Source organism: Apis cerana, linkage group LG12, assembly GCF_029169275.1.
Source record: "Apis cerana isolate GH-2021 linkage group LG12, AcerK_1.0, whole genome shotgun sequence".
Classification (NCBI taxonomy): domain Eukaryota; kingdom Metazoa; phylum Arthropoda; class Insecta; order Hymenoptera; family Apidae; genus Apis; species Apis cerana.
This window is the reverse complement of record NC_083863.1, coordinates 6,548,736-6,576,419: the sequence shown is the minus strand read 5'-3', so window position 1 is coordinate 6,576,419 and position 27,684 is coordinate 6,548,736. Positions and strand designations below refer to the sequence as shown.

At 35.6% G+C, this 27,684-nt stretch overlaps 6 protein-coding genes across 10 annotated transcripts; all 6 read right to left on the bottom strand.

Moving 5' to 3' along the window:
- Positions 1–468: 468 nt before the first annotated feature.
- Positions 469–2,495, bottom strand: LOC108003860 (troponin C, isoallergen Bla g 6.0201). Its single transcript, XM_017066401.3, has 5 exons — positions 2,269–2,495; positions 2,098–2,125; positions 1,865–2,008; positions 1,421–1,672; positions 469–1,054 (listed from the first exon to the last, which is right to left on the bottom strand). The coding sequence occupies exons 1-5, from the start codon at positions 2,269–2,271 to the stop codon at positions 1,020–1,022; spliced, it is 462 nt and encodes a 153-aa protein (XP_016921890.1). The 5' UTR covers positions 2,272–2,495; the 3' UTR covers positions 469–1,019.
- A 1,395-nt stretch (positions 2,496–3,890) lies between these two features.
- LOC108003852 (troponin C, isoallergen Bla g 6.0201-like) lies at positions 3,891–7,092 on the bottom strand. 2 transcript variants are annotated; one of them, XM_017066389.3, is made up of 5 exons: positions 5,699–7,092; positions 5,506–5,539; positions 5,212–5,355; positions 4,862–5,116; positions 3,891–4,554 (listed from the first exon to the last, which is right to left on the bottom strand). In XM_017066389.3, the coding sequence occupies exons 1-5, from the start codon at positions 5,699–5,701 to the stop codon at positions 4,529–4,531; spliced, it is 462 nt and encodes a 153-aa protein (XP_016921878.1). In that variant the 5' UTR covers positions 5,702–7,092; the 3' UTR covers positions 3,891–4,528. The 2 variants fall into 2 exon arrangements, with proteins under 2 accessions (XP_016921878.1, XP_061938647.1); XM_062082663.1 differs by having other exon boundaries at positions 3,891–5,116.
- Positions 6,976–10,722, bottom strand: LOC108003850 (leucine-rich repeat transmembrane protein FLRT3-like). The gene is made up of 3 exons (XM_017066387.3): positions 10,321–10,722; positions 9,754–10,075; positions 6,976–9,387 (listed from the first exon to the last, which is right to left on the bottom strand). Exons 1-3 carry the CDS (start codon positions 10,380–10,382, stop codon positions 7,615–7,617), a joined length of 2,157 nt encoding a protein of 718 aa, XP_016921876.2. The 5' UTR covers positions 10,383–10,722; the 3' UTR covers positions 6,976–7,614.
- On the bottom strand, positions 10,226–12,082 carry LOC108003853 (uncharacterized). Of its 3 annotated transcripts, none has more exons than XM_062082665.1 (5): positions 12,026–12,082; positions 11,295–11,376; positions 11,010–11,125; positions 10,811–10,940; positions 10,226–10,722 (listed from the first exon to the last, which is right to left on the bottom strand). In XM_062082665.1, exons 1-5 carry the CDS (start codon positions 12,056–12,058, stop codon positions 10,643–10,645), a joined length of 441 nt encoding a protein of 146 aa, XP_061938649.1. In that variant the 5' UTR covers positions 12,059–12,082; the 3' UTR covers positions 10,226–10,642. The 3 variants fall into 3 exon arrangements, with proteins under 3 accessions (XP_061938649.1, XP_016921879.2, XP_061938651.1); XM_017066390.3 differs by lacking the exon at positions 12,026–12,082 and adding an exon at positions 11,442–11,687; XM_062082667.1 differs by lacking the exon at positions 12,026–12,082 and adding an exon at positions 11,442–11,707 and having other exon boundaries at positions 10,568–10,744.
- Positions 11,886–15,846, bottom strand: LOC108003851 (organic cation transporter protein). Its single transcript, XM_017066388.3, has 7 exons — positions 15,141–15,846; positions 14,767–15,006; positions 14,240–14,498; positions 13,863–14,031; positions 13,344–13,654; positions 12,903–13,186; positions 11,886–12,517 (listed from the first exon to the last, which is right to left on the bottom strand). The coding sequence occupies exons 1-7, from the start codon at positions 15,312–15,314 to the stop codon at positions 12,263–12,265; spliced, it is 1,692 nt and encodes a 563-aa protein (XP_016921877.2). The 5' UTR covers positions 15,315–15,846; the 3' UTR covers positions 11,886–12,262.
- A 144-nt stretch (positions 15,847–15,990) lies between these two features.
- LOC108003849 (vitamin K-dependent gamma-carboxylase) lies at positions 15,991–27,278 on the bottom strand. Of its 2 annotated transcripts, XM_017066384.3 has the most exons (10): positions 21,619–27,278; positions 20,943–21,208; positions 20,544–20,865; positions 20,257–20,439; positions 19,823–19,986; positions 19,325–19,707; positions 19,007–19,207; positions 18,455–18,693; positions 17,874–18,188; positions 17,178–17,684 (listed from the first exon to the last, which is right to left on the bottom strand). In XM_017066384.3, the coding sequence occupies exons 2-10, from the start codon at positions 21,178–21,180 to the stop codon at positions 17,525–17,527; spliced, it is 2,205 nt and encodes a 734-aa protein (XP_016921873.1). In that variant the 5' UTR covers positions 21,181–21,208; positions 21,619–27,278; the 3' UTR covers positions 17,178–17,524. The 2 variants fall into 2 exon arrangements, with proteins under 2 accessions (XP_016921874.1, XP_016921873.1); XM_017066385.3 differs by having other exon boundaries at positions 15,991–17,684; positions 20,943–27,278.
- Between the last annotated feature and the right edge of the window lie 406 nt (positions 27,279–27,684).

The following is a 27,684-nucleotide window of genomic DNA, read 5'->3' as shown; positions in this document are numbered from 1 at the left end:
ATGACGTGGACACGTAGGGGGCGTTTATCAAAATCCTAACTCACGTGCACTTTTCGTAAGAGTGAACGGAAAATTAGATTATGCGCTTGTAGACACGATGAACGGGTGCCAAGAATGTTCGTTTATCTTCCGGATGTGTTTCCTTAATTCGTCGTCGATTTAACTCTCGATTTATAACCACTGCTTTTGAACGACACGTACGATTTAAACGTGTAAATCGCATACGCCAACGAATACGTGTCGAGTGAACGAGTTGCATCAGTATTGAAACGAGTATTAATCTATGGACGAGTCTCGACGAAGGAGAGTTAAAATTTTCCAGTTACAGATTATACAGTTTTTGATTTTGAATCGTAGAAAATTCGATTTATATTCGAGGTATACAAAAAAAAAATGAAGGAGGATTCTAGTAGGTAATAGAATTTGTCGATCTTTTTGCGTGATCCTCATCGACAAAAAAAAGAATTCTTCGTATAAAAAGGTAATTTTATTTCTTCTGATTTTTCTTCACATGTTATTCAATCGTGGACAATTAAATTATCTTCATCGAATGAAGTATACGCGAACAAGCGAATAAAAAATTCGATGATGCATAGACTCTTTTTAATTATCATCTTTGACATTTATCGATGGTTTCTTTGGTGGTTTCACGCTGCCTTTGCTGCCGCATACCTCAAGCGCACACTCGATTGCAGTTATTCAGGCGTCGAATCACGACTCTCTTGCTCATTAACTTTCGCTCTCGGCGATATTATTCAAGTTATACGATAAAATGTTCCGTTTAATAATCGAGTAATGTGAATTTCACTTTGTTCTCATTAATAATTGTTAACAATCGTCCTCGTGTTAATTTCATCTTCAATTACATGTTCGAAAGCGACGTTTTCCCAAATTTCGATCGTGTGTTCAACCACACCAATCGAAGTATTTGCGCTTAGTATACGAAACAGCACTCGTGTCAATCATCGTCGTCGCGCTTAATCGTAGCCCTGTCCATCCTGATCAACTCGCTATGCAATTTAATCGTCACCACCGGTCATAACTTCCATAAATTCTGAAACCAAAAATTAGAATTCATGAAACACCGTCGTGTCTGCAACGATGTTGAAATTGCGGAAACGCATAGCTACGACATAAAAATATACAATCACACTAACGAAATAAACATTTCAGAGAACATTTGGAACTCGTAACGTTGGTTAAAAAAAAAAAATTTAACATTCGTATGGCTCGAATTGTTTGAAATTGTTGTCTACACGACAAGCGATTAATTAATTCAATCAGATAGAATTCTTGGCAAACCACGGCGAAACCACGTTCTCTATGCAATTTTCGCGAATGTGTTCCTTTTCGTTTGTCTTTCGTGCGAATTGGTTAATTAAATCGACGTGTTATGAAAATTTCTAGGATAACCGCCTACCGTCGAAGTCGAGCGTTCCAGAACCGTCGGCATCGATTTCCTCTATCATCATGTCCAGCTCTTGCGGCGTCAATTTATCGTCCAATTCGTGAAGAATGTCACGGAATACTGCGGTGGTTATGTAGCCGTTTCCTTCTTTGTCGTACAATCGGAATGCCTCGCGTAATTCCTGCTGCATAGCCTCCGAATCTTCCTCCACTAAGAATCGGGCGGCTAGGGTGCAGAACTCTTCGAATTCTAATTGGCCGGATCCTAATTGGACAGGGAATTGGAGAAATTTATTCAACTCGTAAATTAATTGTTAATTCTCCTATTGTTTGTTCGATAGGTAAATGAAATTTTTGGAGTTATTTTTTAGTATAATAATGGAGTATAACGAAAGGGTCGAAAGTCAGAATTAAAACAGCGATGATTTTGTTAAGCGTTCAAGTTTATTTTTCTCACCATCTTCATCAACTTCGGTGATGATCTCTTTCAACGTCTTCTCGCTAAGCTCGTAACCCAACATGGTCAATATCGTGCCCACCATGTCGGTACCGATGCTACCCTTTTTGTCATGATCGAAGGCGTCGAACGCTTTCTTCAAAACTATGATATGAAAATGAAAATAAAAGTATAAATGTTATTTATGAACGATTAATCGTTACAGAGAAGGGAAAGAGCAATATGTTACTTACGAGCAATTTGATCCTTGGTCAGATCATCCTGAAACCATTTTATCAAACGTTAAAAAGAAATGTTTTCAAAGTTTATGGAAGTTTAATTAAAATGTGCCGGAGAAATATTACAATGGACGATTTTAGAGAATGGTTAATGTTTACATTGGCTCGGTATTTATAAAAACGCACCATGATGTAGCAATAGGTGTACGGTTTTAGAGTCTGTTAACGCACGACACCGTCGACGGTTTATCCGGGTATGCACCAGATTCTGGCTGTGGACTTCTGTTTTATGTGGACATTAGGATGATCTGGCACGTGATTGACCGGGTAATATCTACGTAGGAACTCTAGTGGTTTTCAAATTCATCGAGGACACTCCCCACTCTCAATTTCCGCGAAACAGGGATTTCAATTGTGCAAAATTCGAGGCAACGTACTCAAATTTTTCATTGTTATACCGATACTATTCGCAAGGATTTAGCACGATATCTATGTGAGTGATTTTTTTATCAATTTTTTTCAATTTATATTTTAAGCATGCAAAGATTCGAATATCATTCTCAAATGCTACGTATCGATAATAAGTGTTATACTCGACTAGATTTTTTTTCCATTACATCTTTACCAAGAAATTTCTTTTTCTCGTATTTTACAATTACTTATTATTCAATTTCGTAACAAGGGATTATTAATAAAGTGATTATAAAAACTCCGAAATTGAATAAATTTCAAACAAAACCTTCCATCTTTGTATATTAATTAAAAACACTAATTACCGAATTATCGCTCTCCATTATCGGTTATTTACTTTAATTCTATGCAGCATATAATTTCAATCATTTGCAAGTCAATAAGAAAAAATTACATCACTCGGTATACCATATTTATCGCGAGATTTCGAACGTATATATAACAGGAATAACTGGACTGTGAATGTTTATACCATTTAATGGTGTAAAAATATATACAGGAATATAATACACGTAACAGGTGTAAAAAATATTCCGAAATTACTCATTACGATAGCCCAACGAGTATAAAACGATAATTTCCATTCCTTTATTTCTATGTTTCAAATATAAATTCGTTTCGTATAGCGAATATAATTTATCCAATTATTTGACAATAATTCATCCTAAGTGAGGAGAATACCTCATATTGTGCAAAACCGGTCGTTTCGCAAGAATACTTCAGGGAATTTCCGCCATAGTGGAACGATTCACGATCAATATGGCTCTACAATAGACGAAATTGGCTCGTGGCCGGATATCGTGCGATCTTCCGAGACAATTCGACGTAATAAACATATCTATCGTATTTTTAGATGGCTAATTATAAGTGCGTAGTATCTAAGGCCATAGCTAAGATATTTAGGAGGGATATCAAGTGATATCGATTTCTGGCATTTTCCTCGTCTCCTATCTTTCTTATTGTTAACTCTTCTTGGTGAAAATTCCCTCGATCCGTGAACAATCATCACACCAGCCACGAAATCTCGAAGTTATATTTGCTATAGACTCTCGAGGACGCACGTGTTACTACACGAGCCGGTCGAGTGATATCTTGTGTATAATTTTAATTGTACTTGACGTTGCAAAATAATATTGCACATTTTATGTCATTTTCGTAACGTGGAAAGGGATGATTTAATTAAAAGAGATGATCGAAGAATCATTTGCTCTTTTCTATTACGTTCTCTCGATGATCTTGTTGTTAGTATTGATAAAAAATAATAATAATAATAATTGGGCAATAATCATTGCACGATTAATGAAATGAAATAAAGAAGGGCAAATAAATTACACGAATTATATTTGCTATTTTTTTGTACTTCCATTCTTTTTATAATTTTTTTTTTTTTTTTACTTCAAGTTACTTTATACTTAAACTTATACAATTTTATCATTATAATGTCGTTCATGAGTATTGTGACAGACGGTCGTTTCGAGAACAAAATATGAAGTATATTTCCAATCTTTCACGAAATTTAATCGCATCTTCGCGTTTCGCACGATCTTCTCTCGATTGATTAACGATAAAACACAACGAACAAAACGAGAATTCGTTTCGATCTCGATCAACGGAAGAAAAAAAGAAAAAAAAAACGATCAATTTATGTTAATATAAACTTGTTTCTATCACGAATCGCGATAGCCTCGTTGAGGATCTTGAGGGGCTCCCGTTTAATTCCGGCACATAGATAGAAATACATTTCAGCCGATCCAAAAATCGACCGCGCATAAATATTTTACAGTTGCATTATAAGAGCACCATCCCAAGAAACGTCACCTGCGGAACCATTAACTTCATACTTTGCCAAAACATTATCTCGATAAATCGCGCGTTTTCCACGTGTTTAGTAAAGGCAGACGGTATCGTCGTTTATATATGCGCCTCTCGTGGCGACCGACCACGAGGGACGACCGCCTCGTGCCAAGGTGATAATTTAGCCTGTCATGACCTCCATGAATTCTGAAATCGTGAAACGATCTTTGTTTGATTCCTCGAATTACATTCGTAATTTCAAAAGATAACACGATCCTTTTGATGGATTGATCTAGCAGACGAATGATATGATGTAGCAATAATTGTAACATTGTGATAACGATTCGACATTTTCTTATTTTCACTTTCTTGGAATCAACATCTTCATCTCTACGAGTTTCGTTGATAATGAACATATATATATTTATATTCTCAAGTTTCTCTCGTTTTTCCCCATCTGCCAGATCACATGATTCTGTCTGCACAAATCTTAAACAATCACTTGTACACGTACCCTCAAAGTCAACCGTGCCTGAACCATCAGCGTCCACCTCATCGATGATCATGTCCAACTCCTCGGGGGACAACGCGTCATCCAATTCGTGAAGGATGTCTCTAAACACATCGGTGGTGATGTAACCGTTTCCCTCTTTGTCGTACAAGCGGAACGCTTCGCGCAATTCTTGCTGCATTGCCTCTGTGTCCGTGTCCTCTTCCATGAATCGGGAGGCTAAGCCACAAAATTCTTCGAAATTCATTTCCCCGGATCCTGAGGGGCGAAAAAGCGAATGATATTGGCGAGATTTGTACGTTGATCGTACGTTGATCCTTGCAAAATTCTTATTTTCAGATAAGCATAGATACCGAATGGATCGTATTCACCGATGACCGAGTTGAGTTGCGCGGATGGAATTTTCATCCCCATCATACTCAAAATGGTGCCAACTGTGTCAGTGGTGATTGTTCCCTTCTTGTCGGGATCGAACGCTTCGAAACCCATTTTCAACTCTGCAAAATTGAGAATAGAAAAAAAAAGAAAAAAAGAAGAAGAAGAAGAAGAAGAAGGAACTTTGTCGTTAATTTTAAATCTCTCGAAAGAAAAATTTATTTAATAATTTTTCCTTTTTTCTTTCTTCTTGGAAAATTGTAAATACTCACGTGCGATCTGATCTTTGCTGAGTTGAATCTCATCCTAAAAGAAATGAGAAAAATCGTTTCGTATTTATTAATAAGACTCGTTAATTGTAACAATTACTATCGATAATAATACGCTTTTTACTTTACGTATTATTACAATCGAATATTCTTTAAATTTAATACAAAAAAAATAGTTTTTTTATTTTATAATTACCATTTTGACGATATTATATTAACAAATTTAATCACAGAAGTTATCACAGAAGTAAAATGATTAACAGTTCCCGTTTGAACAATCGCTTCTTACTGTACCGATGGAATTGTCACACTGAGCCTTAGTAAATTAATTAGTAGAGCTGCAGAGACGCAATCACGCATTCTTATTAGCGTCGATAAACAGTCACCAATCATCTGTCGAGCTAAAGATACTATAAAAAGATTCTTAATTGGGACCCTTTGACGGTTCACGCTTTGCGAAACGTATAGTGTTTTGGCTGAACGAAATCGATGACAAACTACGTCGATGTTTAAATCGATGGATACTTTACTTATCTTAATTGAATTTGTTAAATATTCCGATAACACATTCATTCCGATATCGAAATCTCCTTAATAAAAATTAAAAGAAACATTCTTCCAATCGTTCCTCAAACTAGATACAACATTACTGCGGAGGAACAATTTCAATATAGATTTTAAATAATTTGTTACATTTGTTGTATTTTTTGGAAATCGCGAATTCAACGAATCGTGTCAAATGTACATGGAAATTTTTATCGCGAAAAGAATGATACTCGAATATCCCTTTGTTCGATCCAAAATCATCGAATTCATCGTTTCACAACCATCATCCATCATTGCTCCGTCGTTGCTTTTAACAAAGTGAAGCGAGGAAATTGAAAGTGAACGCGATTGAGGACAATTGAAATAGATAAATTTCACCCAGCGATGATTCATCCCAAGTTCGCGAGGCCGTTTTGCCGCAAAGGAGGGGAAATGGAGCACTTTGTTACATCATTTGGCAATGTCAAGCTCACGCGAATCCGGAACTGCGATTGGCAGGAGCCGTAGAAAGCCGATGACGCGGTGTTGCGTATAGCACCGGTCATTTCCACGGCACACGGTGGGCGAACAACGCAAACGATTATACCGATTGCGAGCCAGTCGATCCAATACAGCGGTTTGATATTGGCATTGCGTCCTTTTAGAGTGATTGCAGTGGATTGCCAGCCTCGCGAGCGTGTAAAAAAGCTCGCCTGGCTGGCACCCGCTTCTCAGAAGAGAACCCGAAGAGACCGAATCTTGACCGACCTCCTTCGGCCAATCAGATCGGGAGCCTTCCACGATCTACCGGCTACGAACTACTGACCTAATCGTCAAAAATAAAACGGCAGACACGGCCAATGATAATAATCGGCCATTGTGGCTGGGGAATTTTGCAATTTTGCAACAAACGGGAACGATACAGGGATAATCGAACGAATCGACCGATTCAGATTTTTTTTTTTTTTATTTTCATCGATCGAGAGCAACCTCTTTCATTCTGGTTATAATAGGGGATCGTTGAAATATTGACATTGACACGCGTATCTTTGGGCTGTCCGCCAGATTTAACGAAAGTCGATCCGACGAGGCGAGAACGAGGGCCGACTTAGCGTTTCTCAACTAACGATCGGTCATTTTTCTTCGATCGACACCGAGTGTGTATCATCGAGGGATCCGTTCCGATTGTCACGTATTTTTACGTGGAAAATTATACCTTTCAATAAGACGAAACGAATTTCTTTGTTTCTGCTCGTCAAACATCGATCACTTTTCCAATCTCTGTGGAAAAATAACTATTTTCTTATATTTCCTATTTCTGATTACATTATTGTAATTGTATCGTACGTTTTTCAACAATCGAACAATGCTTTTCATTATACATTCTTCTAGAATAATAATAATAATAGCAAAGTCAACAAAACGTTGAAACGTTCCACGTTGAGAAACGCTGAACCATCGCGCGCTCTCGCGTTGCGAAACGTGCACGTGTAAGAAGCCCAAGTAAACGAGATTCGAGATCATCGTTTAATTCTTGTAAAACAGGTCGCGGTCCAATAATAAGTATCGAATATCACGAAAATTAAATTAGATCGTGAATACTTCGTAGCCACGCTCGTATTTGGAATCGGTTTGTGAAACGGATGGAATCATGCGGGAAGGATGAGGCGGAACTGGAGGAGCGATCGACTTCCGTCTCTCCAGCCCCCAACCCAAACACGATTGAGTCTCAGTCGTCTCCATCGGCGACACGTAACTATTTCTATCGCTCTGCGAGCTCGTTCTAGATGCTAGATGTCGAGGAATCCCAATCGGTGGCAATGGCGTAACGTATCCATCCTCGTGCGACTTGGCCACGTACGACCGCCGCCTCTTCCACTTCTCGTTCACGTCGACACCTTTGGGAAGCACGATGGCGTCCACGTTCCAACGTTTCACCAGCATCACGCGTTTGCTGCCTCGTAGCAACGTCGGGTGTCGCCTTATCAGCAGAAACGAGAGGAAACCGCCCACGAAGAAGAGCAGGAGCAACGACGCGATCGATAACGAAAGGACGAGTGTTTTGTCAGCGTTCGTCAACCAGGTCCTCGACTCGTAAGCTGCCCTCGTAGTTACGGCCAAGCAATTCAACGGGGATATAAATTTCCCGTTATCGTCGAGCAAACAGACTGTGTACGACGCCTGCGGATCGATATCCTCCACGAGATAAGACCGTTTCGCATTTTTCGCGCATCTGATAGAGTCGTACACGTTATTATTGTCGAACCAGAGCAGAGTGACACCGGATTGGTTGGGAAGGTTCACCAGTATGCTGGTGTCTAGGATCTTGGAGACGTAGAAATTGGGAAATCGGGGGTAGAATTGAACGTCTGTCGACTGCAACTTGCGCGAGTTGTAAGTTTGTAGGAACGTGTCGGTAGCGTTACAAGTGACACGGATGATTTTGTCGTTGTCGGTGGTGGTAGATATTCGAGGGGTCGAAGTGCGGTTATTTTGATTCCAACTGTGTTCGCTAGATCCTGGTGAGCTATTTATTATCGTGGTAGGGATGGTAATGGACGACTCGTCGCAAGAGAAATTCGCTACAGCGAATGATTTTCCAGCGTTCATCGGTGGCGTGTCGCAAGTTGGATTGTCTATCATGCTCGAATGATCCTCTATGAAGTCTTGCATCCATTTTAACTTGCAATCGCAGTGCCAAGGATTATTTTTCACGTATATATGGAAAGATTTAGCGGAGCTGATCGCCGAATCCAACAGTCCCTCTGGCAATGACGTTATCTTGTTTCTGTTCAATGTCAAGAGCAATACGGACGAAATCGGTTTTAAGACGTCACGGGACACTGTCGCGATGTTGGAATCGTGCAGGAAGAGCGACTCGATTCTTGACACCCCTGCGAACAATTTCTCGTCGATCCTGGATATAACGTTTCCGTATAATGATAACAATTTTAACTTGAACAACTCGCCCGCGCCCGTTATGTTCTTAAGCACTTCTCGATCGTTGATAGCTTGGCACAGTTCCAGGTTGGTCAAAGAACCCGCGACCTCCTCGAGCAGATTAAATTCGGCCGACTTGATTATGTTCTCTTGTATGCTCAGCTCTTGCAATGCTTCGAGGTGACGAAACATCGCCTTGCGCAAATAAGAGATCTTGTTGTTGACGATGATGATCCTGCTCGTTTTTTCGAAAATGGACGAGGCAAACGCGTCGTCCTCTATTTCCTTGAGGGAGCAGTGGTTCAATGTTAACTCATCGATCGACAAGTTGATGCTCAGCCAATTCTTTCGAAGCGTGTTGTCCGAGAATTCGCAATCTTTGATCAACAATTTCACCGACTTCGCATTCTTGCAGTTTGCCTGCACCAGAAATTTTAACAATGTTACGCAATGCTTGAGAACAGAGAAAATTAATTTTTAATTATAAAATAAAAAAAAGAAGAAATATGGATCGTTGATTATAATAAATATATTTTCATTACACCGCTATCCGAGCGAAACCTCTGATTGAAACAAGTTGCAATTTCATAGCGGTAACACAGTATAATATTCGACGAGTTTATTCTTCTTAATGACGCAATACACGTCATTCCTTGCATTTCCTTTTCGTCGAAATGCCGATTAATTACCGCTACAAAATCGCAACAAAATCCTTTATCCAACTCAAATGCACGCGAAAAATAGAAACGGAACTAGAAATAATTCATTATTGATCTCTCTCAGTACCTTAAAATCATTCTCAATATAGGTTGACACCACTTTTTCGATATTAGCCTCTATCGGGATGGATATGCAAATTATCGTGTCGCATGAATTAATCTGGCAATACGGGCTCGCCAACACTTTTCTTTCCTCGATCATTCCATCCAAAGATTGTTGAAATTCCGACATATTTTCAATATACGTGTAATTTGTTATTCTTTTAGAAAAGGCATTGGTATCCATAATCTTGTAGTTTAACATATTGAAAAATATGTAGCATGACCAGAATAAAAGTACAGCGATTCCAAATGTCGAACCAAGAACTAGAAGTCTCCGCCAAACAAAACTGCACGCTCATTAACGTGCAAAAATTGATTATTTTTATTATCTGATCGAATTGAAGACTGAATGGAAAAATATTCTTTTCTTCGAGTCAATCGTTAAATATCGAATAATCAACTTTCTCATTTTTTTAAAATTTTAATTAAAATACAGATTTCCTTTTTCTTTTTTTTTTTTTTTCGTATCCAATCTTCAATTAAAAGTTAAAATTTGCGCAGATAAAAAAAAATGAATATTTTCGTTCGATACCTTACTAATACCTGAGATTTCGAAATCCCGGTCGACGAGTTTCTCAACTTTTTACCGAACATGTACGCGACTTGTCGACACTGCACGAAGGAACAACAATTGCAACTATCCGACGAATGTGCAATCTAATTGTTCTAGAACGCGTGTCAATCTGTATCTACGTTTCCGATTGATTAATTTTATCGTATGTCGCTATTAGTCCTATTTGAACGCTATTAGGGAGAAAGGTAGCGATAAAAGGTGGGAATAATGAAATATTCTTTTAATCCTCTGTAATTTTTGCGGTAATAGACAAGTGCAAATAGATAAAATATAAATTGATTCAGGGATAATTACGCATAGCTTTCAACATGCACAATTTGAAACTAAGAGCGACGTCACACTTGTCGTTCACGTGTAAAACTGAAACATCGACAATACGTTTCTATAATTTTAATATCGATTAAACCGATTGATAATGAAAATGCAACAATAAATGCAATTTACTCACATTTTCTGTAGATGTCATCTTCGCACGTTAACGCGATTTTATGAAAATATGTTTTAAGATCTTCGTCATCGTGATATCGTTTTTCGATGATCCCTGCTATGTTATATGTGCTCAATTCGGAGCCATTCATCTAAAGTAAAAATAAAGAAGAAAATGTGTTAATTTATTAGATGCACGTGGATTCGCGTGGATGTCTTACCACGCCAATTTGTTGCCAAATGCAAGCTAAGAAACAGCCATAGCTTCTGAAACTTTCCTCTTCGTTTATTAATTTTATTCTTGCCTCCGACGAGTCACGAAGTTTCGTTAATTCATCTGCAATTTATGAAAACTTCATTTTCTTTTTTTTTTCTTTTTAAAAAAGCTATAAAATAATTTTTGCGAATGCAAATATGCCTAATCAAAAGATGAATTTCATAAATTTTAAAAATTAAGAAGTGGTTTTACTATAATAATCTCAACTTTGTAAGATATTTTTACTTACGAATTGTCATGTTTGATCGATCCATGCACTCTGCAATATCTTGAAAAATATTGATGCTTCTTGCATGTAAATTTTGAAGCCCCTGAATAGTACAATATCTTACAATTACACAATAATTTATAAATAATATATATAATCTATTCTTACAAAATAGAGGATAAACCAGATATAAATGAACGGTAAATTCTTCATGCTTCGAATTTATATACGCTTTTTTTCAACACGAGACTATCTTGCAATACGTTATATGCAAGATATTATTCGTTATATCGTTTGTTTTATATAAACTAATACAATAAAATCAAAAGATTGTTATCAACACAGGAAATTATGTTCAAATTAAAATAATCGCCTGTCTTTTTCCTTATATATATATATATATATATATATATATATATATACACGATAAGTACGGTAATTACAATAGTTAACTTATTATATAACACTTGAAAAACAAGAGAGAATTATTCACTGTGAACGAGTAACACTGTTCGGTTAAATATAATATGTTATAACTTATATTATAACTTTGGACATGAAATGAAATATCGTCGAAAAAGGAAATGAAAGAATTTTCGCATCGCTATGTGCATTATAAATCAGTACAAATTTATTTCTATTTCAAAATTAAAGCAACACAGTTGGGTAAAAAATATTTGGCAGATTTAAATCGAATTCCTTTGTAAATGAGTGAAACTACACAACAACGTATAACTTGTATAAAATATTACCTTGTATAAAAGCAATATGAAACGCGACCACATGTGGATACACTATCGATCAAAAATCAAATTTTCCATTAATTTTATTATCAGTTCGAAATTAATATCACAGATATCCAGTCCAATGGAATTCCGATTCTGATTTTTCCTTACAAATTGTTGAATTATTCTGTGCACGATTAATGATTTGAAACTTTTGATCGGCAGTGTACGTATCGAGGAGTCCAGATTTTTATCAGTTTTTTATCATTTGCAGCAATTGTGGAAAGACACGTTTTCTCTTCCCTCGGTGACTTCCTCGTCTACTGTGTTCGCCAAAGGCCTGCCACGTGTTTCCGGCAATATCGAGCACAACAAACCTGCTATTAGCGCTAAACCACCGCAAAGCGTGGTTGGCCCCCACCATATTACGGCTCCCAATAAATCAGCAACGTAAGGCGCAGCCACACTTCCAATATGGGACATCGCGGAGTTGGTACCGACTGCAGAATTCCTACACACCTGTTCTCCAGAATAATTCAAAGATGGTAAAAAAAGATTAATTAGAGTTGCTTTATCTGAAAATCTGTCCAAGAGATTAGGTAAGAAGTCGATTAATGGATTAAAAATACCATGGAAATAAATATAAAGTAAATAAAATACGATATAAATACGAAGTTGAATATGAATTTCTATGGAATTTGAAAAATTATTAAAGAGATTATATATATATATATATCACAGATCGAATAGAAATAATAAATAAATTCTGAAAAAAGGTAAAGATGAGTTTAATGGTACTATCTGAAAAAATTATAATAAGAGATCTGTTAAATTAGCGGAAATATGAAATGAATAAATGAAATGAATGAAATTCCATGGTATAAAAGAATGAAGGTGCATTTACCGTGGGAAAAAGTTCTGAGCTGTATAAAATAACTATGCCATAAGCGGCTGACGCGCTAAACCTTCCGATCAAAGATATGACCATAATCACATCCGTTTCGCTGGTCGGTATGGCTAGAATGCACAATAAACATAGCGCTGCAACGATGTATAAAATCTCACTTCCACGGCGTCGTCCTATTATCATTAGAATAGGAGTTGGTATCAAGTAAGCCGGTATTTCGGTTAGACCCATTACGAGGACGTAAATGTAACGATTTGTTGAGAAATTGTTCACGTTTAACGCTGAAATGTAACACATATCGTTGATAAGAACAATTTCTAAAAAGGAAAAAAAAATAGGACGAATGCAATTGCTTGATGAAAGAAAAATGCAGTCAAAACTTTAAAAGATAATAATTTTTCAAGTTTTATCGTGAATAAAGCCTGATCTTGTGTTTACCTAACGCATAATAAGTCAGAGATGCAGTCATCCAAGTAAAATTCGTGATAAGAATTCTCTTTCGTAATTCACCGTTGCTAATTAGCACTTGAAATCCTTTGATATTTTTGTGCAATTTATCTTCGATGCTCTTTGATGCCAATTTCGGATTAAGCGTTATATCATTCGTATCTCTCAATTCTTGCTTTTGTATCGTCAACGATACCGTCATTTTTTCAATTCGATTTATTTTAGACGCCTTATCGATCAAGATCTTCGCCTCTTTTCGACGATTGTGCGCTATCAGCCATCTTGGAGATTCCGGCATGAACCTAAAAATAAAATTATCTTTATATTCATTATAATAAATTTCTCCAAGAATTGGATAGAATAGATTAAATTCTTGGATTTAACAGATTTAACAACTACAAGTAACAATTAATTCAATTCAATCTTTCAAAGAAGAATTCTTTTTCGAAAAACGACAAGATTATTTTTCACAACGAATGATTTTAACACATTACATAATTGTGTACGTACCATAAATGTATTAACAGAAGCAAAGCCGGCAAAGATATCGCTAATTGAATGTGTCTCCATTCGTGTAACAAATAAGCTATACCCGGTACAATGACTATTCCTGTAGCGTATCCAGTATTGTAAGCGATTCCCATCCACCTTCTGTGTTTTTCGCTTGCTACTTCTGTAACTGTACAATATAAACAATTGAAAATTATACATTATTATAATGAAATATAATCTCGAATAATTGCACTTACATAGGTTGAAGATTTTATTAAAATATTTCGTGAAATAGAATACCTTAAAATATCCTTTTCGTGTTAATGATTTTTTTTTTTATTAACGCTAAACCGCTACGTACGTCATAATTTCGTTAACACACGCGTGCAACTTACGTGTCGTGAAAGATGAGTACTGTATGGCAGCGTGACTGGCACCATTAATTAGCCTCGAGATTATAAAAGCCCAGTACCACGGTACAACAGCACCGGCTGGACCCGACGTGATCAACATTATTATACCAACGGCGTAACATATCTTGCGACCGTATTTATCAGCCACAATCCCGAAAAAAGCACTGCCCAATAATTTTCCAAGGGACAAAGCCATGTGAGTGCTCGAACGATCAGCTGTTTTTTCGCACACCAAATCCCACTAAAAATTATTTGTTAATAAAATCGGTACGAAGTTCAATCCGATGATCCTGATATGATTAAATTGTTGACAATTTTAAAAGAATTCAAAGGGGACACAAATATACAATATAAAGAAAATTGTATATCTTTCGAGTTTTATATCTATAAAATTAACAGTGAATGCTGTAGTGAATGTCGTTGGAATATTGAGAATCGAACAGGACGAAGAAGAATTTTTAACGAGAATGAGAACAGCTTAGAAGGAAAATAGTCGATCCAATACTCACATCTTGAACTAGAGAAGTTCCATCGATATCGTTTGCGAAGCTCCTCGATTGACAAGGGATCGACTCGGGTAGGGTGTGAGAAATTTTGTAATCCAAAGCTTCCTCGTATCCAATATGCGCGAAATACTCGTAATCGTAATTATACATCGTGCACGAATCGGACGAAGAGATATTTCTTATTTCTTCGTCTGTCCAATTTGCAGCGGTCAAACTTGGTATTGCGCACCAATGCGTGGGAACCTATGAGAAATAATATTTTTGTCGATCGATCGAATTTCTAATTGCAACCATTTGAAATATTATTTTAATTTTAAAACAAAAGTTGTCTATGGAAATATCAATGGATCATTTATCGATAAAAGAATTAATCTTACTTCTGCAATAAAGATATAGGACATGGAGTGCATTCCATTGAATATAGTCGGCGTGAGCGTAAAAATGAATATTATCCATAGAAAGTTGGATCCGCAACCCAATTTATCGAGCGCCTCCAAAAGAGGATCCGTGGATTTCGTTCTTTCTATATCGTTATCTTGATCAGTTATCATGTTTTTCTCTTTTCTCTGAGAATCAAATCGAAATAAACGATTTTCAAATTATTTGGAACGTAGATTAATAAATTTGATTTTATTTTCGGTTTTAATCTTTCATTTTTTAATCTCAAGAGATATATCTTTGATCAATCAGGAATCATTCATATTTCATTGTATCTTGTATACAAATTTACACATTTTTTTTTTTATCACCAATATTTTCTCACTTACTACATTACTACAATCATCGTTCAATTATTTTCATTTAATAAATAAATTTGAAAATAATCAGTAATCCGATCATGTCACTCCAAAATCGTTTACACTTTTTCCTTAACGTTCACCTATTTCACTATTGATCAATTGTATCAACAACGATTCCACTACATCGTTCAACGTTTCATGTGTCGAAGGCCTCTGAACGTGTACGAGCGACTGACGATCGACAGTCGTTTCCTCCACCACGTATCTAGATAAGCATACTGGTCAGGTAAAGTCGTAATAGAAATTACGCATACTGATTGCAATAATTATAATATGATAATGATAATCGGGTTGATTCACTCGTGTCGGTGTCCTCGATTCTTAAACGAGGCATTGTCACAATTCCATCGATTCTAAGAATGTTACTCACGATTCCATATCAAAGATTAATCATGGAAATTTTAAATAAATATTTATCGTACACTTGTTAATCTTGATTTTTTTTATCTAGAAAGATTCACTTTATTAGATTTTTTCTCGACAAGTTTCCACATTCACGTTTATTAAATTGTAAACCTGTTTATAACTTAAAAAGAGAATAAATTAATATATATTTGTGATTTTTACATTCCTATTTCTGTATAATTACTTTCAAAAATATTTGAACGCTCAATCAATCAAAATTAATTTTTGAATAACTTTGAACGAAGCATAAAATATGCAAAAAAGAAAAACGATAACAATCATAAAAAATAAAATATCTCTTTGATGAAAAATAGTATAAATTTTTACAAAAACTTGTTGTCATAAACAATTTCTTATTTTAGATATACAACTTATAATAAAACATACTTTTAAAAGTATCTGTATAAATCGTCATGAAGAAATTATTTTTGTAATTATTTCTAAAAAAAAAAAAAAATATTGTTAAAAACAATGTCATAAAGAAAACAGGTGGCAACACACTTTACGCCGAGTTTACATCGTTATTCGAACAAGATTTGTCGAAAACGAGATAATATGAAATAGTAGATACGTTACTGAGACGATGAACAGATTCACCGGATGCATTTACTTACAACTTATCAGACGAGAAAGCTTATTACAATGATACGAGCTATCAAATTTATGCGATTAACGTAGGCGTACGCGATTTACAATAAGCGTTACTACGCCAGAGAAGGAGAGAGGGAATAATATTTAATTGTGTACATTTCACAGCCACAGTTGGTTAATTTTAACGATTTGTCTTATCTTGCGTCGAGAATTATAAAATTGATCTCGAGTATCTCGTCATCAATTTCAAAAGAATTATTTCTTTTTTTAAATTAAACATACTTCTTGACTACTTTAATTGTAAAAATTATTTATCTTGAAATTAAATTTTCCATCTATCGTTATATACCGCCACGCATTGAATATTTATTATATCGATAAATTTCCACGATAATCTGTTAATCAATGACCAATAGAAGAAACATGCGGATTATTTACTTTCATTATTTATCTATAAACAATATAATCGATCGCATGTATTTACATGATCGCAAGTTCGATATCCTTGAGATTAATTTCGCGTCACCGTTCTCCAATTACGTTAAGTGAATAAAGATTCGAACGTGTTACGAGATACGATTCTAAATAGGCTTAGATGAACTTGTGATTACGATCGTCTTCGACTTTATCTTTTTTATTAAAGAATCAATAACAGATTGTACAATGTTACAATCGTTATCTCCATACTCTCAAAGTTGAAAAGTTTTTCTTCTCCCACTTCTCATATTTTTTGACGCGAGATAACTGATAATATTATAATAAATTATCTTCGAACGTATTTAATTTGTAGCAATTAACTATGTATGTAACTAATCATAATGCTATTCGCTGAGAATCGTTATCACAATTTTACCCTCGACAGGTAAAAAAATAAATTTTTTCACGCTTTCCTATTTCCTACTTCTAAATAATTATTCATTCGAGGAAACCGAAATCGCTTTACTTTATAATAAAAGGAAATTAGATTAATTGCTTATTTGCACCCTTCGAACCATGGGCACGTCGTATACCAAGTAGAAAAATGCATTCGCAATGTGATGGAACGCTCTTATCCAAGCGTCGATTTTATAATTTATTTCCTTTGCGATTGGTAGATCTTCTTTCGATTCTTCAAGCACTGTTGTTCTGTAAAAAAAAAAAAAAATCAAATCATATTTTTTAAATCTATATTGCAACATTGTTTACTAATTAGATTGAAACATAATTTAATTTAATTTTTCCAAAGAAAGTAAATATTTGAAGAATTTAATGAAGATATTTAACAATTAAGAAATTGTCTATGTATTTTTGGAAATTTGTAAAATTGTCGAATACCCATTAGTTTCTGATTGCTGTTTGTTCCGATTGGTACAGGTGTACATATAACAAGCTGGATAAGCGCTAACAGTTTTCACTTTGTGAAATTGTCCCGTTTCTATCGGAATCGATGATCCCTTTGCTACCGTGATGTCGTGTTTCCGTCTTTCGTCGCTGTACGTTACTTCACCTTCGAGTACCGTTAATGTGACGTTGGTGAAATTTTTGGTGATGTAATTATCCAAATGCATGCCTGGGAAATCGGCAACGAAGAGGACGTCGGTGTCGTTGGACCAAGTGTAAATTTGTTGCTGAATTTCTTCCAGCTTGTATCTAAAATAATAGAATGTAACAATAATATTCTGCATTAACATAATTGAAAATTAGATATATATGGATCAAATAATTAATTTCTCGAGAGAATATTTTTTTCATATTATAATTTTAATTTTAATAATTATTCTCATTTTAGAATTAAGGGAAGAGTTATATTGTGAAAAATAATGATGGAGATTTAACACAGTTTATATATAAGCCATTTTATAAGCAATCCTCGATGAAATAATCGTGAAGCATTAAACGAAATGAATTATCCATACCTGTAGGAATTATACTGGGAAAGAAGTGGCATTAAAAACGAGATGGGTTTAAAAGGATGCCAATCTACCGTTAGCATGTCAACATTTGGATTAAACATTCTCTGTTGGAATCTTCCATTTAACGAGCACCACACGTCGATATAAATACTCAAATTCGATGACAATCGTGACCATTTTGGCCTTTTATCTCGTTGGAAGTTATTCTCAAAAAATTGCTTCTCCTGTTTAATCAAATTCTCCTACAAATATTAATATATTATGAAATATATATGATGATAATATGAAACTTCATGGTAAATTTCATAGTAGTCTTTTTAAATTCTAAAGATTTCGTTAGATTTGTAAAAGAAAAAAAAAAATCTCTTTCTTCGAAATAAAATTGCTTAATTCTATGATACGAATTTTAATAATTTTGATAATTTTAAAATAAACTTCCAATTTATTTTCAAAAATCTAAAAATTCCATTGGATTCGTAAATAAAAAAGAATCTCTGATTTCTTAACTATTACTTAATTCAATGGCACGTGTTTATTGATAAAGATAACACTTACTTTCAAACAAGAAGCGTATTGTACGAGCATGTCACCGTGTTTCTCCCACCTATTACTCTGTACCCAAGCTGTAGGATCCAAATAACGATCCTCGTTACTCGCGTTGTCGTGAACTTTAACCACGACGAGTACAGTGTCCCAAACGTGGACCATCATATCCCAAGAGTATCCGTACATTCCTGGTACCCAATTGTTGTAACCCTGATAATAGCGAAAAAGAAAAAAAAAAGAGAAAGAAACGAATGGATTAAAAAATAAAAGAAAAGAAAAAGATAAAAATAAACGATTGGCGTAATCAGGAACTTATTATTAGTGTACCTTCGTGATAAAATGAGAGTATGGTAAGAAAAACTGCAAGAATACATGGAATAGTAACAGAGAAACTACGAACTTTTGCTTCCTCGTCACTTTTGCCGATTTTCTCTCTCGATTGATTCTCTTCGTGTGTTTACAATTAATTGTAGAGTTTATCGAATTTGTACCTTCTTGATTTCCATTATCGATCGATGACCCATTTCCATTTAGATTATCGTGCCACTCTTTCGGCAGATCTATCGTGGCTTTATTACAGATCTTTATTTCCTGAATTTTCGCAGAAAATGAAAAGTAAGATTTACGTTTGAGGAAAAACCCGAGGCTTCGGGGCCAATTTGGTTTGCAAAAGAGTGGCATTGTCGCAAGGCACACGTATGGAAACATTCCTGGGGATAAACACTGAAATTAATGTGATATTCGTAACGATATGATTTTTGCTTTGGATTGTATAATTATGCATCATGAGAGAATACGTGACGAGAATCGTGTGGGAATGCTTACCAATGCTAAATAACCTAGAGTTCATTAAGTGGAAAGCAGTACAAAATACCATTGCAGGGATACGAGTTTTATCGAACAGCATCCAAAATCCAACGGTAAGGTCAAAGATAAATCCAAACCAATGAACTATGAAAAAATCAGTTTGCTCGGTGGTCAAGAATAATCTGAAATGGTGCAATGATTTATCGACTATAAAAGTTCAATATTTCTGATAAGGTACAATTGGAGACTAAATATAATAAAAAAAAAAAACCGTAAATGACAAAAATGTATCGTATACTCTGTACTATTAATAATCCTACATATTCTTATATCATTAATACAATTGACGAATTGAAAAATCATTTTTATAAGAATATTTCAATTTTGATATACTTAGACACTTCACAATGTCCAGTTTTCTTCAAGGTTAAAGATTCTTTGGTTAAACCTACCTAAACGGGCTGAAGACCCAATGCCTTGACAAATTTGCCATGGCATATCCTGATAACCATTCTACACCGGATTTCTTCAATCCAGCTAAAAAATACAGCGCGAAGAATTGGAACTTCAAAATGAAGTAGTTCCACAACGGTACGGTATTGTCACTTGTTTTCGTTTCAGTGGCATCCAATGCGCTGCAAAATTACAAAATATTCCTTCTAAATTAAGGATAAGATTTTTTCCATCTCTTCAATCATGGATACCACAATATCGCTACTTTAATTAATTTCACACTCACAAGTATTTGTCAGCCCCCGTGCCCCAGAAGAGGATCACAACGATGCCATAGAGGTACGTATGATTGTTCCAATAGCTCTTGTCCAGCAGGAAGATGTACCAATAAGGAATCAGGAAACAGGCGCAAGCTATTTTGAACCTCGAGCCGAGCATGATTCCAAAAGCGCCTATCCACATTATCGTATAAATCGTTATCATCCATGGCAACGACAACGGTTTCATACCGTGAATCAAAGGGAAATGACACTCCATAGGATCTCCCCATTTTATATCGACATCACCCAATCCTCGTTCTTCCACCACGTCCAACACCATGCATAGTCCTGTGAGCGATGTGTCATCATTTCATTGTTTGCCGATAAGTAAATTTAATTTATCTTTCAATGGAAAATTCGATTACCAAAGAGTGCTCGAACGACTCCTAAACTAGCTGGATCAGTAGGTCGATACAAAAGCGCAACGAAGCTTTCGAAAGACGAGAGATCGCCTAATTTAAATCCGCACAGCTCCTCGAATCTATTCTCGACTTCACGCAATACCGCATGATACCTTCCTCCATCTCCTTTATCACCTTCACTTTCTGCTTCTTCCGATGGACAAACTCGAGCATTTGCCAACTGTCTACTTTTCCTCCACATAACTAGCGAACCATCCAACCACTAGAGGCTAAAAAAAGAAACAACAACGCAGATTATCCTACTTAAACAACGTAGATAACTTGGGATATCGTGAATATATCACTTCTCTCTTTGCCCGTTCAACTCGGTCGTCGCGATCGAGAAAGTACAAGAATAAAAAACCAATATCGATAAATTCTCAATTCTCCAATATCGATATCGATTGAAACGTAACGTTATATAAATGTTATCGGGACATTCGAAATTTTACTTTTGAACTCTCGAATTCGAGGCGAAAAAAGGCGAGCGACGTGCGATAAAAGAGTGGAACGAGAGAAAGAGAGAGAGAGAAAGAGAAAGAAAGAGTGGGAACGGAACGCTCTTCAAAGTGGTGAATTGTAAATCGAAGAACAAAACGAACGGGCGAAGTTCGATCTAAATCGTCCGGATTCGACTTACCAAGTGTTTAACGGCGTGTGTTCGTGAGCGAGAGTATGAAACCGGTCCGATGCCGATGTATCGAAGGTTGCTGGACTTCTGCGAGTCGCGGTTGCAGGACTAGTCCGCAGAAGAAGAAATTCCGGAGGCTGAGAGAGAGCAGGAGCACCGTCGCCAGGCAACGTGCTCGATTATTGACCCGCGCCCGCGCAATAATAATATATTATCGTGTATTCTTGCACGCTCAGGTTCATCGATGCACGTTTATCGGTCGATATTCAAAAAATATAATGTCGTCGTGGCGGCATTTTATAGGCGAGGAAAAAATTTGAAAATAGAAAATTAAGATAAATTGCACGACGGGCAAATATTATTATTATTCGGATACGTATTGTTTATTATATCTTGAATGTAAGATTTCTTTTTTCCTTTTCGTTTGATTTCATGTTCTTTTTTATGTATTTCTTAACTTGACTCGCTGAGAGTAGATCGTTGATGAATAAAAAATTTTAAAATGATGTTAAAGTATATTTGAAATGTTATGCCTCGTTGGAAGAAATGTTTGTTATTATTTATCTATTTTTAAAGATTTAAGAATAGAATTTTTACATTTCGATTAATACGTTGTGGAAAATTTTGAGGGAAATTAATTTTTACAACAAATATTTTACAATTGAAACGTTAACCGGTTGTACGTTGCGCGATTCTGTTTAAAAATAAATTATCGACGTCTGCTTATCTCCGCCATTGCCTGTATAATTATATAACAATGTCTGGGAAATTTATAAATATTTTTGATTTATGACCGATTATAGAAACAACCGCGCAATAGTATATTTTTTTTTCCACTTTTAACATTTATTCTTTATTGTCATTGCGATAAATATAAAGTATCCAATAGCATACCTTGATCAATCTCATTATTCTTTGCACATCTAGTCGATATAAAATACAACCTTTTAAAATTATCGTAACTTGTGAATAATAACCTACCTTAGTCATCGATACAAGAAGGGTGCGAGGAAATTAAATTCTTCACAGACAGGTCATTACGAAGGATCACGAAGGATCCTTGCCTTTCACCAACAAGGTCCTGTGGGATGCAGGGCTAAATCTCCAAAATCATTAATTCTCATCACTTCCGCTACAATGCATCGTTTAACCCTTTCCTTTCATCAAATCGATGAACACAACTTCCATTTCATCAACTTTTCCTCTTATTAATATATATATTAAATTTGCTTCTTCCTGGTTTATCATCCGATGAATCAATTCAAATGTATTTTTCTTTTTTCAAATTTTGAATAATCAAAACGTTCTCCTTATTCGAGATATTATCCTTGGAAATTAATGTTATTTTTCGAATAAATAGTTTCGAATAATATATAGTAGTTAAGATTGTAGAGGAGGAACGATATAACGGTACAATTCGTATTAGAGAACAACGATTACGCAGTTTTTGAATGGCCGACCAAGTCTTTTCGATCTCGCAGCTGGGGTGTTTCTAATGAATGGACGTATATAACTTGGCGTTCGAAATCCCCAACGGCCGTTTTAAAGCCGTAAAACAAAGGGCTGATTTATTTCAGCACGCCCCTCAATCTGTCTCCGTGGACCACTTTTGATTAGTGCTGCCTCTTCAAGGTTCAAGCCTCTAAAACTGCCATCTCGTAATGGACCTTGCTCCTCGTCGTTCCTTGAATAACCGCGATACTTTTTCTCAAAATCAAATCGTATAAAAATTATTATTATATATCGTAACTCGATCTAAACAAATTAACCAACCAACGTGAAGAATAAATGATGGATCCATTCGTTGAACTGATCTCTCGACCGCTGTATCAAAATCTTTTAAAAGATGGGCAACCTAAGGAGAATCAAAGGAGGGCGAAAATTTGATATCAACGGAGAACAATGCGGAACCGCGATTAATAGGGCCTGTAATCGGACGCCTGACACGCGTCCCAGGCCGATATATGCAAATTCGATCGGACACGGTTTTAGAAATTCGCCGCGGCCCTCCTCGTCCGCCAACAATGCGTGACTCCATCGACAATAGGAAATAATAAACCGTGATAAATAGCCGGGCAAATACGTACGACAATCGCGGATCTCCTTTCGTCCCTCGTTCCAATTTCCCTCTCTCCTCTTTTCTCATTTCCAGGTGGACTGATTCATATTCCCGAACAAACACGTTAGGCAAATATCCGCGCGGGGGTTGATGGGGTTCTTATGCGTGCCCGTGAGCAAATAACGGCGTTAATTTCCTCGCTCACGTGTCCCACCACGTTTCGTTTTCCAATCGAGAATGATTGTACTTTTTCGAATGGTGGTTTTTTTTTTCTTTTTGTGAAGCACATTTGATATCCTCATCTATACATATTTATCCTCGTCATATATATATATTTCATCTGATCCTCTGCAGCATTTGGAAATCACGTGTATTCGTGTATTTCTTTCTTCGTTCTCTAGTTCTATTTCTTCTTGATCCTCGAAGAATCGAATTATATTTCATTTCGTATAAACGTTATATACATGGATATAATTGTTAAGAGGTGAGATTTTGATTCTTCTTAGAGAGATTCGAGATCGTGTAAGATTTAAGAAAAGGTAGTTTCGTTTTTTTTTTCCTTGAGTGTAGATTCTCATCGAAAAATAGAAGGGAATAATCGAGAGTTGGAAAGTTGTATACTTCATATGTTTCGTTATCGTATATATGTTATTCAAAGAAATTTGATCAAAGGTGTAATTCCAGCTGCATTACACGGACGCATATATTCACGTGGAAAAAAGAAGAATCAAAGGACGTTGTAGACAGCTCTTTACGCATAAAAAGAACAATGGGATGGATGTAGCACGTGCCTGATGTAATGCATACTCAATATATATCGTACAAGTTTTCTTTATGTAAAATTAAAGGAAAGAAAATATATTTGGAGATAGAATTAAAAGTTCGAAAATCATAAAATGATCAAAAAGTGAATCGTTTCTCCATAAAAAAATTCCATCAGTAACGATCTTTTTTCGCGGCAAGTCTAAACAGCACAAGGGGAGTGGAGGAGACCCATGAAGTGGGCAGAGAAAAGAAAAAAAAATCCGGCATAAAATTAACAGTATACAGCTTGCAGAATGTAGTTTGTTACTCGCCGACAATATTTCACGATGGTCTCTCCTGCGAACAGAGAGAGAGAGGGTTCGATTCTCGAGGGGGGTGTCCAACAATGGAACCCTTTACCCAGCCCCTAGCGCCCAGCCAACATCCATACATCATCATTCATACTGAAAAAAAACCTGGGGGCACCTATGGCGGCGTACACTAGAAGGGTCTTCGAAATTTCAAAGTACCGAGTACGCATCAAGTACTTTCTAATGCTACGATGGATTTTTCGTTCTCCTTGTTCGGGAAACTTGAGTTTGCACCTTTAATAGTGACAAGTTTCATACTTATCCTCCTATTTACGATATAATTTTATAATAATATGTATAATATGTAATAATAGTAATAATATGTATCGATTTATAAATATTATCACAATAAAAATGGAAAAAGAAATATATAAGAAGAATTATGTTAGAAGAAATAGATAAAATATTCTTCGTGGAATATTTCTAGAAAACTTTTAAATCGTTTCTAGAAATATATATATAAAATTTATCTTTATCAATTGAACAACAAATCGTAATTCAGAAGATGTAAAAAAAAAAAAAAAAAAAAAAGAGAGAGAGAAGTGAAACCAACAAAGGTCTACAAACAAAAGCATGAAGTTTTTACGATCATTTGATTTCCAAAAAGCTTTTGCCAGCACCCTTTACTATAAAATACTACCACGCCTAGAAATACCAAAAAGGGGTTGTACCGGATAGTAAACAGTGACGTGCGAAAAATGTCATAGAGAGAGAAAGAGAGAGAGAAAAAATGAAGAATCGGAGAAAAGCGTGAAACCTTTCTGCTGTTTATGGATTATTCTTTTACCCCTAAAACCCTCCCCCCTGAAGAACTTTCATCGCCCTACGAAAATATAAAATATTCTAAAACAAATCTTTTACAAAATTTTTATTTGAACTTCAACAAACAAAATTGAATTTTGTTAATAAAACTACGAAATTTATAATGTTCAAATTTTATTTCGATTATCATACGAAAATTTTTCCAGGTAAAGTAGCTTCTAACGAAACTTTTTTTTTTTATAAATGATCTTTTCCAGGTCGAAAAAGCCATCGATCAATAACGATCACAGGAGAATCGATTTGACGTGTGAAGGAAAAAAGAAAAAAAGAAAAAAGAGAAGAAGGACAAAATGAGAAACGTAATCCGCTTTTCGAAAAGAAACAACCCCTTCGACGAGCCATCGCTCGTGTCACAGCACGGGTGACTGATTGTAAAACCATGGAGTAACCCGCAAAGGGTTGCCGATTCGAGGCGAGAGGGTAGACGGACAGTTTAAAATTGAGCCTCGTAATCGACGTGTAATCCTCTAAAGCCGTGACAGGCCGAAGATAATGGAGCACCGATCATCGATGGGTGGCCAGTTTGTTTTCCATGGCGGTAAGCTCGCTCCTTAAGCGTTTTCAATGTTCGTGAAATCTGTTAGGGTTGGAAGATGTTTCTCGATTGATTAATAAAAAGGTTCTTCAAACTTATTGCTTGAATTTTTCTTCTGAAGTTGAAAACGAGATACATCGTATACACGTTATTCTTTCTTTAGAAAAATATTAAAGAAATAAACGATTTAAATATAATTTAACGTGACTAAAATAATTATCATTTGTTTATTGAAATGATATAATTCATCAATCTTCCAGAAACTGTAATTTCACTTTTTATGCACTTGCTTTTTGTCCGCAGCTGTTCGAAGAACGATTGTGAAAGTGCATGCATTTTTTTCTCTAATTTTAAAAAAAAAAAAACTAGCCAATCCTGGTGCAAGTGTTTCATCAGCAAAGTTTACTACGGGGATTTTCACACCTAATTTTTTTTTTATCTTCTTAATCCTCTCCCCAGGAAAATCTCTTTTTTGTTATTCGTATTTATTACACCAAAAAACCTGCATTGGGTTTTCTTTTTTTAAGTTTGCCGTGAAATCCGTGTAGGGTGGGCGAATGGAATTAAAACTATTAGAAGCTCATTAGCATTTCTCGTTTCGATAGTTCATGATCTCGACAGAGGGGCAGAATGACGCTCGCTTTATCGCATACGAACGATTTTCATTTTGGCTGAGCGTTCGTCCGGAAAGATGTTTCTTTGGGGTGACAAAACGCAGGGGATACAGGTACCGGTGCGTGTTCAACCGAGTGTACGACTGGATGTCCATCATGTTGTCACTCCAATGATTCATTTTTCAAGTCTTGGAAAATTTTAGATTGAATTTTCACAATAAATATATATTTCACATTAGAATATTATTGCAAAAGACGTTTTAAATCAATATAAAAAAGCTGTATTTATCATTTTAGAAACCAAAATGACGTAATTACCGTCACCTTATTGTTAGTAAATCTTATCTATCTACTCTACTATTAGTTTACTGTTTGGTAAAAATAAAATCAATTGCAGCCAATTAGCTCATATCATTTGTGATACAAATATATATAATTATATTATTACAAGATATAATTATACATAATGTAACAAATAATAATGATTGCCCAGGTCTCACCTCGGGGAGGTTGCTGCAAATTGGAGACCCACCCTAACCACGTCCCATCCACCCTCCTTTACGTAAAAATTTATTTAATTTTTTTTTAAATGAAATTCTCCTTTGGTATACGTTTGCAAAACGTTCAAACCTTTGATCGTTGTACAAAAGCAACAAAAGGAACTGTATAGAAAACCGACGCGGAAGACTAAAGCTGAAAATAAAATTTAAATTAAGAAAAGTTTCTATCAATATTTTACATTTCCATCGTCATGAAAATGAAAAATAATTAATAGTTAAAAGCGTAAAAAAAAAAGAAAAGAAAACAAGCAAAATCCAAACAAACCAAAAAGCACTACTTTCCCCATTATCTACTTAAATATAATAAGCAACCACACAAACCACACATTATCTACTTAATTAATCACCCTTATGCATGCACTTAATTCTA